Here is a 13,977-nt window from a genome sequence, read left to right on the forward strand (position 1 = left end):
TCCCCCAGTATATGCATTTTTGTTTAGCTGGACAACTACATTGCAAAATTCAGAAAAATATGGATTCTGAAGGATAGCTGTGTTTCAGTTTGCATATTGTTTTGAAAGTGTGAATTTGATAGATTTGGCTTTATATGCGAACTGAACTCAATTCTCCCCATCCTTAGTGATGGCTGACATCACTGAATTCAGACATCCAACAGACTTCCAAAGGGTTTGCTGTTACCACCAATCAGCTGATCAGCACTGACAGTGAGTCCCCTTGCACTTTTGACAGATGTGTAACTCCAATTTAAACCATAGTTTAATGAGACATATGAACTGGGCCAATGAGTGCCATTTCTGGCAAACAACTTAAAGAGACTATTCCTCTTTTCTGCCCACATTTAAAGGTACACACTTCTTCCTGCAAAATCCATCCAAGGCTACTTGGCTGGATAACTTTCAGGTGTAAACTGGGACAGAAGACTAGCAATCAGCTGCAGAAAATGAGTTCTAGAAAAGTATGAGATGACTAGTGGTTACAGTCAGATGTACCAATGTTGGTCTGCATTTACTGTTGATCTGCCCCTTCTCCTGCAACCTGCTGAATCGCAGCAACAATTTCCTTTCTGAACGCAGACAAGTCTTTGCAAGATCAAGTGCAACAACAGAGGCTGCAGAAATCAGCAAATAATTTTTTCCAGTATCTAATATCAGTGAACAGGCACACTGATAACAAAGTACTGCATAACAGACTTGCCATTATGACTAGGATATGTTACCAGACAAAGCCATACCAGGACCTACAAACTCTATATGCCAATGCCCCACAATGTGGTGCTCCCAAATTGCTTGATCTTCACATAATTATCATCTGATAATTCAAGTATGGGAAGAGAAGAATCAGGACAGGAAAGAAACAACCACAGAAAAACAAGAACATGCAGATGGAGTCAAGGAGGTCATCCCAAGAGAGTACCATACACCCACATCTGAATCCACATGCCATCTGCAAATATATGTAAGACGCCACAAAGTAAGTTCATCCACTTAGTAGGGTAGAGCTCAATAAGAAGGTTTGGCTCCTGAAATCACACCTGGAAAAGCTGTCACCAAAGCTACTATGATGCACCATCTCCATATGTATGCATATGACAGCAGAGAACTGGGATAGGTAAGCTGCAATGGAGCACTGCTGCTCTTACCAGTTGTGGTGTATTGGAGGGGGAACATGGGAATGCAGCTCAGTGATTCCCCCCCCCCACAAGTAGGAGTAATTATGTTATTGGCTTGGCTTGGTGTTAAGTCTAGCCTGCTGCGTTGGAACAAGCCACAGTATTCCATTTCTCCTGAGGTTTTCTCTCTCCAGTGACCATTATATAATATATTTTCAGACTGCCAATGGCTTTAATAAGCTTTCCTCCCTCACACACACTCCTCTACCTCACACTGAGTTCAAAAGGAAACCCAAACCACTCATAAGAATTGGGGGTGTTGGGGAAGAGGACTGTCTATATAGTTAAGTCAATATAAAAGCTTCATTCAAACGGTTTTGTATCTTACCTGTATTTGATGTTAACGTAGCAGGTACCATATACTAAAATAACAAAGTTTCCTTAGTTTGCTTAGAACAGGCTTCCTCAAACTCAGCCCTCCAGATGTTTTTTTGGCCTACAACTCCCATGATCCCTAGCTAGCAGGAGCAGTGGTCAGGGATGATGGGAATTGTAGTCTCAAAACATTTGGAGGGCTGAGTTTGAGGAAGCCTGGGTTAGAATATGATACAGCTTTTCTATGTTACCATCCAAGTGCTGAATATCAAGCTTCAAAAAGTCAGACTCCAGTGTTTAGTGCTATTAACCATGCAAGTAATGCCCATCCTATGGCCCCGTTTCACTTTGGGCTTCTCGGCTGTCTACTATGTACATGGTTACTATGTACAGTGGCTCTGTGTTCTCCCCCCCCCCCCCCAAGAACGGGAGACAGCTGCTTTGGAGAAAAAACAAGTCAGTAAGTAAGACTTACATGTATCTTGAATACTTGCTGTTAGTTCCAAGGTGTAAGCGTATTTTTAAAAAAGAGAGAGAGAGGAAGGGTTAGTCTAACACATTTTAGATCTAGTATGTATATATAGCTATCTTAAAAAGTTAAATTGAAAACTTAGCGTTTTAAGGATGGCAATGATTAGCTTATGTCTAGTACTCCGAGCTCCTGTAAAAAGTTACATAAAACATCAACAAAAGTGTAAAGAGAAATTCATAGGTTACAGTTAATGCCTCAAGACCACAAAGGCAATTCAAGACTTTTAAGAGGTAGTTTCGTGCCACTCCAGATGGTTTTGGACCACTAGTCTCATCATCTCAGACCATTCATTGTACTAGCTGTAGCTGATGGGAGATGAGCTAGAGGGCCACAGGTTTCTCTTCTTGTTTTAAAGGACGCACAAAAGTATCAAACAAGATCTACTTCCAGTTTATTGAGAGTGGCTTAAGCATGTGAAAGACCAGGCTGAGGGTTAGCCCACAGGTTCAAAAATTCTTTCCATACGATGTGGCCAACACCATCCTCAGTTACATGTATGTCTCTGGTCCCTTGGAGAATTTAAAGTATGACCTGCTTGTCAGTAGCTATTTCCACATTCACTGTAACATTTTTTTGACACAACAATTAAAGTGGGAAGTTGTATATGGAGAAACTAATGACACATATTTCATACAGATAGGGAGACTTCATGAGGAATCACTTTGGTCCGTGCGAACCAGACCAGACAGCATTAGAAATTTGGAGCTAGCCTACTTGTGAGGTTAACCATGCCATTTAGACTTCCACAAATCATTTAAAAACTCTAAACAGCAACCATGAAGTGGGGGGGATTAGGACTGGGGGCATGGAACCAACCCATTCTTTCCCTGCTATAGTCCCACTAAAAATAAAGAGTGTCTGCTCCCTCTCTCCCACTGAAACCAATGGCCAAAGAACCCCTTGGTTTATCTTTTGAATGGTTTCTACTTCTTACCTACATGAGTATGGTAAAGATGTGAAGTGGATCGCACCTTCTGTACCTACAACGATGTTACTGGCCCCACCCTAAGATGTCCGAACATTAGCGGAAATTTCGTAGTTATTTCTCTTCTTGTCCTCTTCTTTTTTTAATCAATTACCCATCCATGAGATTGGTAATTCTCTAATTCTATCGCTACTAAGTTTCCCTAGGAGTCTCCAGTTTCTGTAAGTATATCTGTTGGGTTCTCCCTCCACACATATTTGCCAACAGCTCCAAAATTCTAAAGATGGTGAAGCAAGGCTTTCTCGGGCAGACATCTATATTTATCATCAGCTTCCTCTTAAGAATCCCTTTGTCTGAATGCAGATAATGCTCAAGTTTGATTCAATATATTTTCAGCTGCCTCTCCAACATCATCAAGGGGAAGTTTGCTGGCTAAACAACTCAGAATTCAAATCTGATACCCTGGCTTCACTGGTGGACATTTGCTCTAACTCACCCCTGCACCTGTAGAAACCACTAATCTCTACGAAAGAGGGAGGGCTTGAGGGTCTGGGTTCAAAGGGAAAAGAGAGCTCATTTGTGTGGAGAGTCATCAATTTGCAAACTTATCATAAACCCAGAGCAGCTGTAGCTATTTATGCACCACCTGCTTGATTTAGTAAAACCTGAAACCTTTCAAGTTCACAAATAGGAGTGATGAATTAATTAGCTGAGCCTCTGCCACAAACAATGGGCAGGCACCAGAGGGCTAAGGGAGACAGAGCACTTTGCTGTGTTCAATAAAAGGAAGATTAAAAATTCAATTCCCCAGCAGCTTAAAGAAGGAAAAGGGGACTCTAGAGCCTGATGCATGCAAAAGGGAAAGAAAACCTTTGAAATGGGCCCAGCTGGGTGAGGCAGATGTATTCCAGATCCCTTAATGTTTTCCTTTGATTTGGGACACCCCACTTTTCTGTATCATCCTGTTACAAGGTCCCGCGTTGAGCAACACTGCTTTGAAGTAGGCAATACTTCAAAACATTTGTCAAACCATCTTACCAAAAGGACATGCACTGCATCCACCCCAATATCTGCTGCCTAGTAGGATTGCTCAGCTGTCCAAAAAGCACAAGTTGAAATGAAGTGAAAGTCTAAGCATGATTACGCAGAAGGATGTCCCAATGAGCTCTCTAGTAAACATACTTAAGACTGCAGCCTTTGAACTGAAAATGTTCCAGTTGATCACTTAGCTTTCTTTAGGGAAAGGGGTAGACTAGGGACACCACTTCGTATACATTTTCAACACAGGCCAAGCGACGGCATGTGCGTGTTACATAAGAGGCACAGGAGGATGGCATCTGAACATTGCTCCTTGTATGTGTGACACATATTTATCATGCAACAGCCGCAACACAGCAAATGGAAAGCCGTAAAACTGACATAAACAGCACATTAAACTGTGCTGCAGTTACATAACAAAGAGCTAATCTTATACATCTTTTGCCCCAAGTGGACTATTATTGGAATTAAGTGATAATAGACGGAAGGTGCTTTAGAAATGCAAAAGTTTGTTTAAAAGCAAGCAAGCTTTAGAACAAGTACTGAGTGTGCCTTTTTTTTCTTTTCTAAGGTCGTATTACACTTCTTCCATTCAAAGGAGGGGGGAACCTGTTACCAGTAAGAAGTTCTCAATCTCTCTCTCTTTTTAGAAAGTACTTGTATTTGATTCGACTGCCCCTGTGTTCCTTTTCCGAGACTCGCCTATCAGAACAAGTAGTGAGCTTTTTGATTAAGTGTAACCAGAAGCAATCAAAGCTTGTGCCCCAAATAAAATTATTAGCGCCCTCATCATGAAACTCAGTGTCAGTTAGGCCTGGGGAGCCTTAACCTTTGCCCTTCCCTATGTCGTTGGACTACAATGCCCACCATCCCTGACAATTAGCCATGCTGTCAGAGGCTAATGGGAGTTAAGAGTTCAATTACATTTGGAGGGTCATGGGTTCCCCACCTCTGAGTTAGACAATGACAAAGAGACCTTTTAACAAAATCTGCATTATATTAAACCAACAAGGGACTAGCGGTGCAATCTGATGCAAGTTTGCTGGGAAGAAAGTTCCACTGTGTTCTCTCATAGGGAAGCGTGCATAACTAAGATTGTAGTGTCTTCATTCAGTACCAGGTCCCAGTGACTACAATTGTGTGATTGACTCTGAAACGATATTGGTATGAAAGTTCCATTAAAAATTCTCCTTTGGGGTGTTTGCTTAGCTCTGTTTGAGCTGAGATACTTTCTCTGCTAATGCAACAGAGCTTTGCCTATTATTATTATTATTATTATTATTATTATTATTATTATTATTAAAATTTTATTAAATATTTTCATTGGTTACCAAAATAATACGTTGTCTCAATTTTCATAAAGTCCTTTCTATAGATCAGACACATCCGATGTGAGACTTGAAAGTTGTATACAGTATAAGGTTGGGGAGAAGAGAGGTATGGAGAGAACTCCGTTTCTTTAAACCAGCTTCCTGCTAAAGCAGTTTTTGCTAATTCAATTATCTTAAGCATGGCCATGACACCCACTGCTAACTAATGCCAGGGGTGGTGCCCATGCTTAGAACTCTTCTTTTACATTTCCTGTGAAGAATAGGGATGTACAACAGATGCTTCCAACCAGTTTAAAACAATAGCAAAACAAAACTTCTATCAGACTGCTAGGGGGGTGGCCTAAAGTTATACGATGCAGCAGGCTTGTTGAAATTTTGCTGAGCTTTGTGTTATCCATGCATAGTAAACAGAAGAAATAAGATACTGAAATGAACAATCATTAAATGCACCCAATCCTCAAGAATGCAAATAGTATTGCTTAGACTCAGAAACCTAAAGGCAAATATATGTTCTTTCAAAATGTTTAACTATACATTTTCACTCAATATTCACAAAAACTCTGGTGCTTCATACCTCTTCAAATCTTTTTTCTTTTTATTTGTACTTTAAACATTAAAAATGTTTCAGTTAAAAAACTTAAACATTTCAATGTTTCAGGTACAAACAACAACAACAACAATAATAATAAAAGATTTGAAGAGAGATGAATCACCAGAGTTTTAATGATTGTTGAAATTTCACAATAAGGATGCTGGGCAGGTGTAAATGTCTGTATACAATGTATACAGGAAATGTATACAAGGTCATATGAATGAGGTCCTTATACCATCATGTAAACTGGTAAAGCATACATATAGGCAAGCAAGCATATACTGTATATAAATTAGGGGAAATTCAGATCCCTTAGTCCAAATCTCAGGTAAAGGGTACTGACCACACCAGCTTTCCTGTTTCTGAGATGAGATGAAGGTGAGTTAGGAGCCTATTTGTATGCCAGGAATTCACGAGTCTCTACAAACCACCATATGAAAGTAGGATTAATTCAGTGTGATTTGAACTCAGAAAGTAAACCACAGTTAACAGGTTCAGCTACAACAGGATGCTAGTTATCACATGGTAAGGGCCAGGTGTTCTTTTTGAATCATCCCCTTGAACCATAGGTCAGTAGTAAAACATGCAGATAGTCCCAGGTTGAGTCCTAGACATCTCCAGGGAGGGCTGAAACATTAGATAAACCGCTGTGAGTTACTGCACCCAATACTGGGATAGATGGACCAATGATTTGATTCCATATAAGGCAGCTGTCTATGTTCCTAGTAGGAGTCAAGATGAGAACATAAAGCAATCCCAGACAAGAGCTTCAAAGCTCCTGAGATCTACTTTTCTAGGTCAAATAATAAAAAGTATATTCAGTACATTGGTCTGAAAATGGCTTTTCCATTCGTATTGTGAAACGAGCTTGGGTGTTTTTTTCTCTTCACTGGAATAGTTTGGTAGCCATTCCACTAATAACCATTTAAAAACCAGCAGTAACAGCCATGCTAGTACAAAAGGAGAGATGATCTATTTACATGACCAAGAAGACTACAACCGAACATTATGGCCAGGCACCATTAGTTGCCTTTCTGGCTGGACAATCATAAACACATAATGAGCTGAAATGAAAATTAAACCATCCTCCCAACACACAGAAAACAGATTGGGCCATGGAATGAAACCATCAGGCAATATGGACATCTAAAATGTTCTTTGAATATGTCATGTGTTCTGGGTTCACTTTACATTCTGTGAATTTGCCTTTATATCTTTTGTGTCACCTCCTTACCCCCAAGCTGTTGAATATAAATATAGTCTAGTTCAAGTTACAGATTCTGTTTTTTTACCCAATTATGTGCTTCCAATGACATTTGTCATGAAAGCTTAACTATCTTCAGAAATCGAACAAAAAAAGTCAGGGCAAACATCCAGTCTTTTCTCTAACCATTGAAGTGAATAACTCCCCAGGGCAGCTTTCCTCAGCCTTTTATTGGGACTACATTATGGCGTGCCCAATAGTCAGGGATGATGGGACTTGTAGCCCAGCAACATTTGAAGACCTCAGGTTGGGGACAGCTGTCCCAGAGATGGAACTGAGAAAGTAAATAAATAAATGAATAAACAATCAGTGGACTTACGATCCCGAGGGACTTCAATGGCTCTGATGAGGTGATGAAAGTATAAAGCGAGCACCACTCCCGTATAGGTTAGGAGATATCTTTGCATTACCATTTTGAATATTTGGCTAAGATCCTACGTCCCCAGTTTCCTCCAACAAGGCAAAGTGGTGTCTTACTACCGTAGTGCAGCAGGATAATATGATTTACTGTAAAAAGAAAAGAAAATGATTTAATGACATGCAACTAAGATTCATGCATACTGTATTCATCTTTCTTAAAAAAATATTTGGAGGAAGACTGCAAAAGGCAAGCAAATTCCACATTTCATTTAGCCTTTTGTACCCTGGTAACTAAGAAGAGGGTCACACAAAGGATTAAGCCACGTTCCCCCTGACCTTTTCTACTCAGTTCTAATAGACTGGGTAAATACACACACTAGCTCTACATGACACCTTATTTTAGGCAGCGGTTCTCAACTTGTGGGTCCCCAGATGTTGTTAGACTACAACTCCCATCACTCCTGAACTCTGGCCTTGCTAGCTAGGGGTGATGGGAGTTGTAGTTCAACAACACATTGGGACCCACAGGTTGAGAAAGGCTGTAGAGGAAAAAATAAATAAATCAAATGTTAAAATTCAGAATTGTAAATGTAGTTTATGCCCCAGATTCTTAAGATTTGTTACTCAAGAATAGCTCTAGTGAGGTTTGTTAAGTTACTTGACTTGCGTTCAGGCACACATATTTTTCTCTTTCTTCTTTGCAACTAACACTCAACATTCTGTGGCTTCTGAGAATGCTCAGCCCTTTAAAAAACCAACATAAATATACTTTTTGTACTTCTACAAATCTTTCCCCCCAAACATGTTGCTATCTTTCTTTTGTTCCTGTTTCAGTTCTAGTCCTGTCAACAAACCCCAGTGGTGATTGCATTGCTATTAGAGGGAGTGATAAAGAGGGCTGACTTTGTAGACACACCCCCACCCCCACCCATACATACACATATACATATACACACCCACACATACACCCACTCCCACCCCACAGTCTTACACACACAGTGAAAAGCATAATAATAATAATAATAATAATAATAATAATAATAATAATTTATTTATACCCCGCCCATCTGGCTGAGTTTCCCCAGCCACTCTGGGCGGCTCCCAATCAGTGTTAAAAACAGTACAGCGTTACATATTAAAAGCTTCCCTGAACAGGGCTGCCTTAAGATGTCTTCTGAATGTCAGGTAATTATTTATCTCTTTGACATCTGATGGGAGGGCGTTCCACAGGGCGGGCGCCACTACCGAGAAGGCCCTCTGTCTGGTTCCCTGTAGCCTCACTTCTCGCAATGAGGGAACCGCCAGAAGGCCCTCGGCGCTGGATCTCAGTGTCCAGGCTGAACGATGGGGGTGGAGACGCTCCTTCAGGTATACAGGACCGAGGCCATTTAGGGCTTTAAAGGTCAGCACCAACACTTTGAATCGTGCTCGGAAACGTACTGGGAGCCAATGCAGATCTCTCAGAACCAGTGTTATGTGGTCCCGGCGGCCACTCCCAGTCACCAGTCTAGCTGCCGCATTCTGGATTAATTGCAGTTTCCGGGTCACCTTCAAAGGTAGCCCCACGTAGAGCGCATTGCAGTAGTCCAAGCGTGAGATAACTAGAGCATGCACCACTCTGGCGAGACAGTTCGCGGGCAGGTAGGTTCTTAGCCTGCGTACCAGGTGGAGCTGGTAGACAGCTGCCCTGGACACAGAGTTAACCTGCGCCTCCATGGACAGCTGTGAGTCCAAAATGACTCCCAGGCTACGCACCTGGTCCTTCAGGGGCACAGTTACCCCATTCAAGACCAGGGAATCCCCCACACCAACCCGCTCCCTGTCCCCCAAAAACAGTACTTCTGTCCTGTCAGGATTCAACCTCAATCTGTTAGCCGCCATCCATCCTCCAACCGCCTCCAGGCACTCACACAGGACCTTCACCGCCTTCACTGTTTCTGATTTAAAGGAGAGGTAGAGCTGGGTGTCATCTGCATATTGATGAACACCCAGTCCCAACCCCCTGATGATCTCTTCCAGCGGCTTCATATAGATATTAAAAAGCATGGGGGAGAGGACAGAACCCTGAGGCACCCCACAAGTGAGAGCCCAGGGGTCTGAACACTCATCCCCCACCACCACTTTCTGGACACGGCCCAGGAGGAAGGAGCGGAACCACTGTATAACAGTGCCCCCAGCTCCCAGCCCCTCTAGACCAGTGTTTCCCAACCGGTGTTCCGCGGCACACTAGTGTGCCGCGAGATGTTGCCTGGTGTGCCGCGAGATGTTGCCTGGAGGGAGGCGGGCGAGTCCAAAAAAGGTTGACACTAGTGCAACATAAGTTTCTCTTTCAAAAAGGAAACGTGGGTTAAAGCGGCGACGCTGCCTCCCACTCACTTTCCTGCTCTGGCTTCCCTAACAGTTTTCCGAGTTGCGTCACTGGATCCAGCCCCCTTTTCCACATGTGACACGGGGCTGGAGGGAGGGAAAGAGGGCTTTACGTCGCGCACAAAGGCAGCCTCCTAGAAGCGCTCTGGGCCGGCGCCGTTTCGCCGAAGGCGCCGGAGGACCCCCACCCTCAGCTCCTTCAGAAAGGAAGCCCCGCCCCTCGGCTCCCTACGCCGCCAGGCAGCTCAGCTGACTGACGAGGACGTTCTGCGGCGGCGGCCGCCACACAACCACCGCAGTTGCTGGCAGCGTCCGCAGCGCAATAAGTAACAGTGCCTGGTGCTGCCAACTCTTTCTCTCTCTCTCCCGCCCCCCCCGCCCCAAGCTCTCGCGCGCCCCGCGTCAACATCGCCGCGCGCAGCTTCCCGAGCTCGAGGCCAGCCGCTGCACGCACGCGCCGGCTCGTCATTGGCTCCGGTTGTTGCCTTTCTCCGCCGAGGTCGGTGGACCCCGAGCCTAGGCTTCCTTCCCGCACCCCACTTTCCGAAGACCGCACACCAGTTGGGCCAGTACATATTCCCCTCCCGTGACTGGAGCGGAATAGCCCTTTCTCTTCTTCCCCAACCCTTGTCGTTGGAGGAGTCCCTCAGTCCCTCGCTTTGCTGCCTCCTCCCCCCCACCCCCAAAGCTTGGAGGTTCCCCGGCAAGGGGGAGGGAAAAAAATTGAAACTTACACTTTCGTGCGTCCCTCCCGGCATGACGCTGCGCGCTGACGTCACGGGGCTGTAATGGTGGTGTGCCTCGAGATTTTTTTCATCAAACAAGTGTGCCTTTGCCCAAAAAAGGTTGGGAAACACTGCTCTAGACGGTCCAGAAGGATGTTATGGTTGATGGTGTCAAAGGCCGCTGAGAGATCCAGCAGAACTAGGAAACAGCTCTCACCTTTGTCCCTAGGCCGCCGGAGAGCATCAACCAGCACGACCAAGGCAGTTTCAGTCCCATGGTGAGGCCTGAATCCCGATTGGAAGGGATCCAAATGGTCCGTTTCCTCCAGGCATGCTTGGAGTTGTTCAGCAACCACCCGCTCAATCACCTTGCCCAAGAATGGCAGATTTGAGACTGGGCGATAGTTGGCCAAATTGGCCGGGTCTAAAGATGTTTTTTTAAGAAGCGGTTTAATGACCGCCTCTTTCAGCGGGTCTGGGAAGGCTCCCTCACGGAGGGAAGCATTCACCACCCCACAAAGCCCATCACCCAGTCCTTCCCGGCTAGCTTTTATAAGCCAGGATGGGCAAGGATCAAGGAGACAAGTGGTTGGTTTCACTCGTCCAAGCAGCCTGTCCACATCCTCGGAGGTAACAGATTGGAATTGATCCCATGTAACAGGACCAGACAGAACTCTAGACAGAACAAAAATGTGCAAGAAACTAGTGATATTAAATAAAGCTCAGAAATTCTTGCAGGGGTGCAGCTGCTACATGATTCAGAATGCTGCAGGTGGTGGTTTTTAAAAATGTTAAAACCTGCTTTCTTCTTGTCTCCTGAGAGCCAAATTTCAAGAAGGATCCAACACATGGTTTAGGCATGCAGTATCTTCTGCTCAAACAATAGTGCTTTAAGAGACTGAAGAAAAAAAACAATAATAAAGAACTGGAAAATATTCCCTTGGTCATTAAAGATATGTCTGCCTGACAGCTTGCCATGTTCTTCCTTATTGCTATAAGATCTGCTCAGGAATTGAGTAGGTGCCCTGGGAAATCTCAGGCATCCTTTATCCTATACTCAAGTATTCTTTATATCCCTATACTCAAAGCAGAAAAGCTGTTTGCTGATCCCCTGCAAAGCATGATCACAGAACTAGAAAAAACAAGCTGAAGCACACTACGTGTGTGCACTGCACCAATTAGATATTCTGGAACACCACATTCATCTAATCCCCTAAATGAGGAATATAGGAAGCTGCCTTATACTGAGTTAGAGCTTTGGTCTATTTAGCTCATCATTGTTCACTGACTGACAATGGCTCTCTGATGCAACAATAGTAAATTGGTGGGTTCAGTGGCAGGCAGCAAAGGGAGGAAATGGGTGCAGGTGGTGCTGTGGGTTAAACCACAGAGTCTAGGGCTTGCCGATCAGAAGGTCGGTGGTTCGAATCCCCGCGACAGGGTGAGCTCCCATTGCTTGGTCCCTGCTCCTGCCAACCTAGCAGTTTGAAAGCACATCAAAGTACAAGTAGATAAATAGGTACCGCTCCAGCGGGAATGTAAATGGCGTTTCCGTGCGCTGCTCTGGTTTGCCAGAAGCGGCTTAGTCATGCTGGCCACATGACCCGGAAGCTGTACGCCGGCTCCCTCAACCAATAAAGCGAGATGAGCGCCGCAACCCCAGAGTCATCCGAACCTGGACCTAATGGTCAGGGGTCCCTTTACATTTACCGCACTTACAACAACATGCAACAATCTATTTCAGTGTGCAGTGCTCCTGTTCAGGATTCTAGCCAACCAGTCCTGTCTTCTATTGGGCATTGCCAACATTCACACATTCATTGAATTTCGGAAATTCAAGGTAACACATACACAATCATGGATCTACTTTTGAAGTAAATACAATCATACTTAGTGAACATTATAAATTATAAATCATTTCACCAGCTAATATAATTCATTGTGTTGTTATCAAATTAAGTATCAAGTGCTTACATGCGGGGGATTCTAGACTTCATACGCTTTAAACTTACCTTCCAGTGCTAGATTGCTAATCTCTAGCACAATGACTGAGTGAAATAACCAAGATGGTTACAAAACAGACATCCCATGACAATTTCAGGCTGAGAAACATTCTGACAAGTCTTGACTTAACACGCACACCCGTCGCTCTGGTAATGTGAATTTAAAGGCAATACAAATGGGGATAAATCACTCAGTTTCAAAACACCAAAAACCTGCTTCACAAAACTACTACAATAACTCATCAGAGCTTGCCTCATCCCTGATTTACAGTTTATCTGGAATAGAGCTATAAATATCTGGCTTCCATTTAGACATGCAGACACATTTGCTCATATCTAAAATAAAAACAAAGCTGTATGAGAAAGCATCCCCAGACTTGTTTTTCTACTCTGTGTCCTTGTCAGAGTTTACAGTTGTTGCACATGGACAATGGTGCAAGAGGAAACTATTGGTAAGGCAAGGAAACCCCAGTTTCATGAAATATAAATAAGCAGCAGCAGTTTTGGCTGCAGCTCATCAATGCAAATAGCAAATATAAGAACATGAAGGCATTATTGCACTGGTAATAGTTCATTTAAACAGCAATTTTGTCAAGGATGTTTTAAGAACATATTGAATAGTTTGGACTAAATTGGAGGAAACCCTTGATGACGATGTATACATACTGGCCCAAGGAGATGGTGATGAGTAATTAACAGACTGCCACTTGATATGCTCTTTTATATATATCAGAGCTTATCTTGTACAACAGGGGAAAATATATTCTACAGCGGCAGAGAATGGGTCATACTGCAGAGAATTTGCTTCTGCAGTATGACCCATTGGTTAATTCACAATTATTCCCCACCACCTCTCCATAATATGCAGGGAAGGGACCAAGAAATGCCCTTATTGAATTTGGGTAATGACGTCTACATTCTCAGTCCTTCCCATGTACCAAAGAAGAGGAATTTAGCAAGGGAATAACACAGTTTTCCTGGGATAGTAAAAGTAGCACCAGCAGTTTACAAGCAAGATGATATCCATGATTGCTGATTCATGACCCTGTTGTATTTTAATTGAAGACAATAGCTGGACTAGGTGAAGAAAAAGCCTAGTTCCTGGAGAATAAATGAACAACTGTTTGCTGCTTACAAACATAACCAGAGAGGAATATGGACTTCAACATCAACAAGCAATAAAATATAGCCAAATATATAAGCACATTAAATCATTCCCAAGCATCCCTCTTATTCTGCTTGTAAACCACTAAAGCCTGCAAGTTCATTATGGAAAGAATTCAAGTTTCTAAGGCCTCATTAGATCAC

The 13,977-nt window shown here is 43.4% G+C and overlaps 1 protein-coding gene across 22 annotated transcripts in view; it reads right to left on the reverse strand.

The window, feature by feature from the left end:
* NFASC (neurofascin) overlaps window positions 1–13,977 on the reverse strand; it is a 176,394-nt gene that overhangs the window by 92,832 nt on the left and 69,585 nt on the right. For 14 of the 22 annotated variants that reach the window (XR_014527469.1, XR_014527470.1, XM_083508754.1 and 11 more), the window contains 2 exons: window positions 7,534–7,721; window positions 2,008–2,025 (listed from right to left, as the gene is read on the reverse strand). Coding sequence is in view for 20 of the 22 variants with exons in the window: in XM_083508754.1 (XP_083364880.1) it covers window positions 2,008–2,025; window positions 7,534–7,627 (112 nt within the window). In the remaining 2 variants the exon portion in view is untranslated. The remainder of the gene's footprint in view (window positions 1–2,007; window positions 2,026–7,533; window positions 7,722–13,977) is intronic. The other 8 variants (XM_083508758.1, XM_083508770.1, XM_083508761.1 and 5 more) reach the window with 1 other exon arrangement.

Source organism: Podarcis liolepis, assembly GCF_965112155.1.
Source record: "Podarcis liolepis genome assembly, chromosome: 6".
Classification (NCBI taxonomy): domain Eukaryota; kingdom Metazoa; phylum Chordata; class Lepidosauria; order Squamata; family Lacertidae; genus Podarcis; species Podarcis liolepis.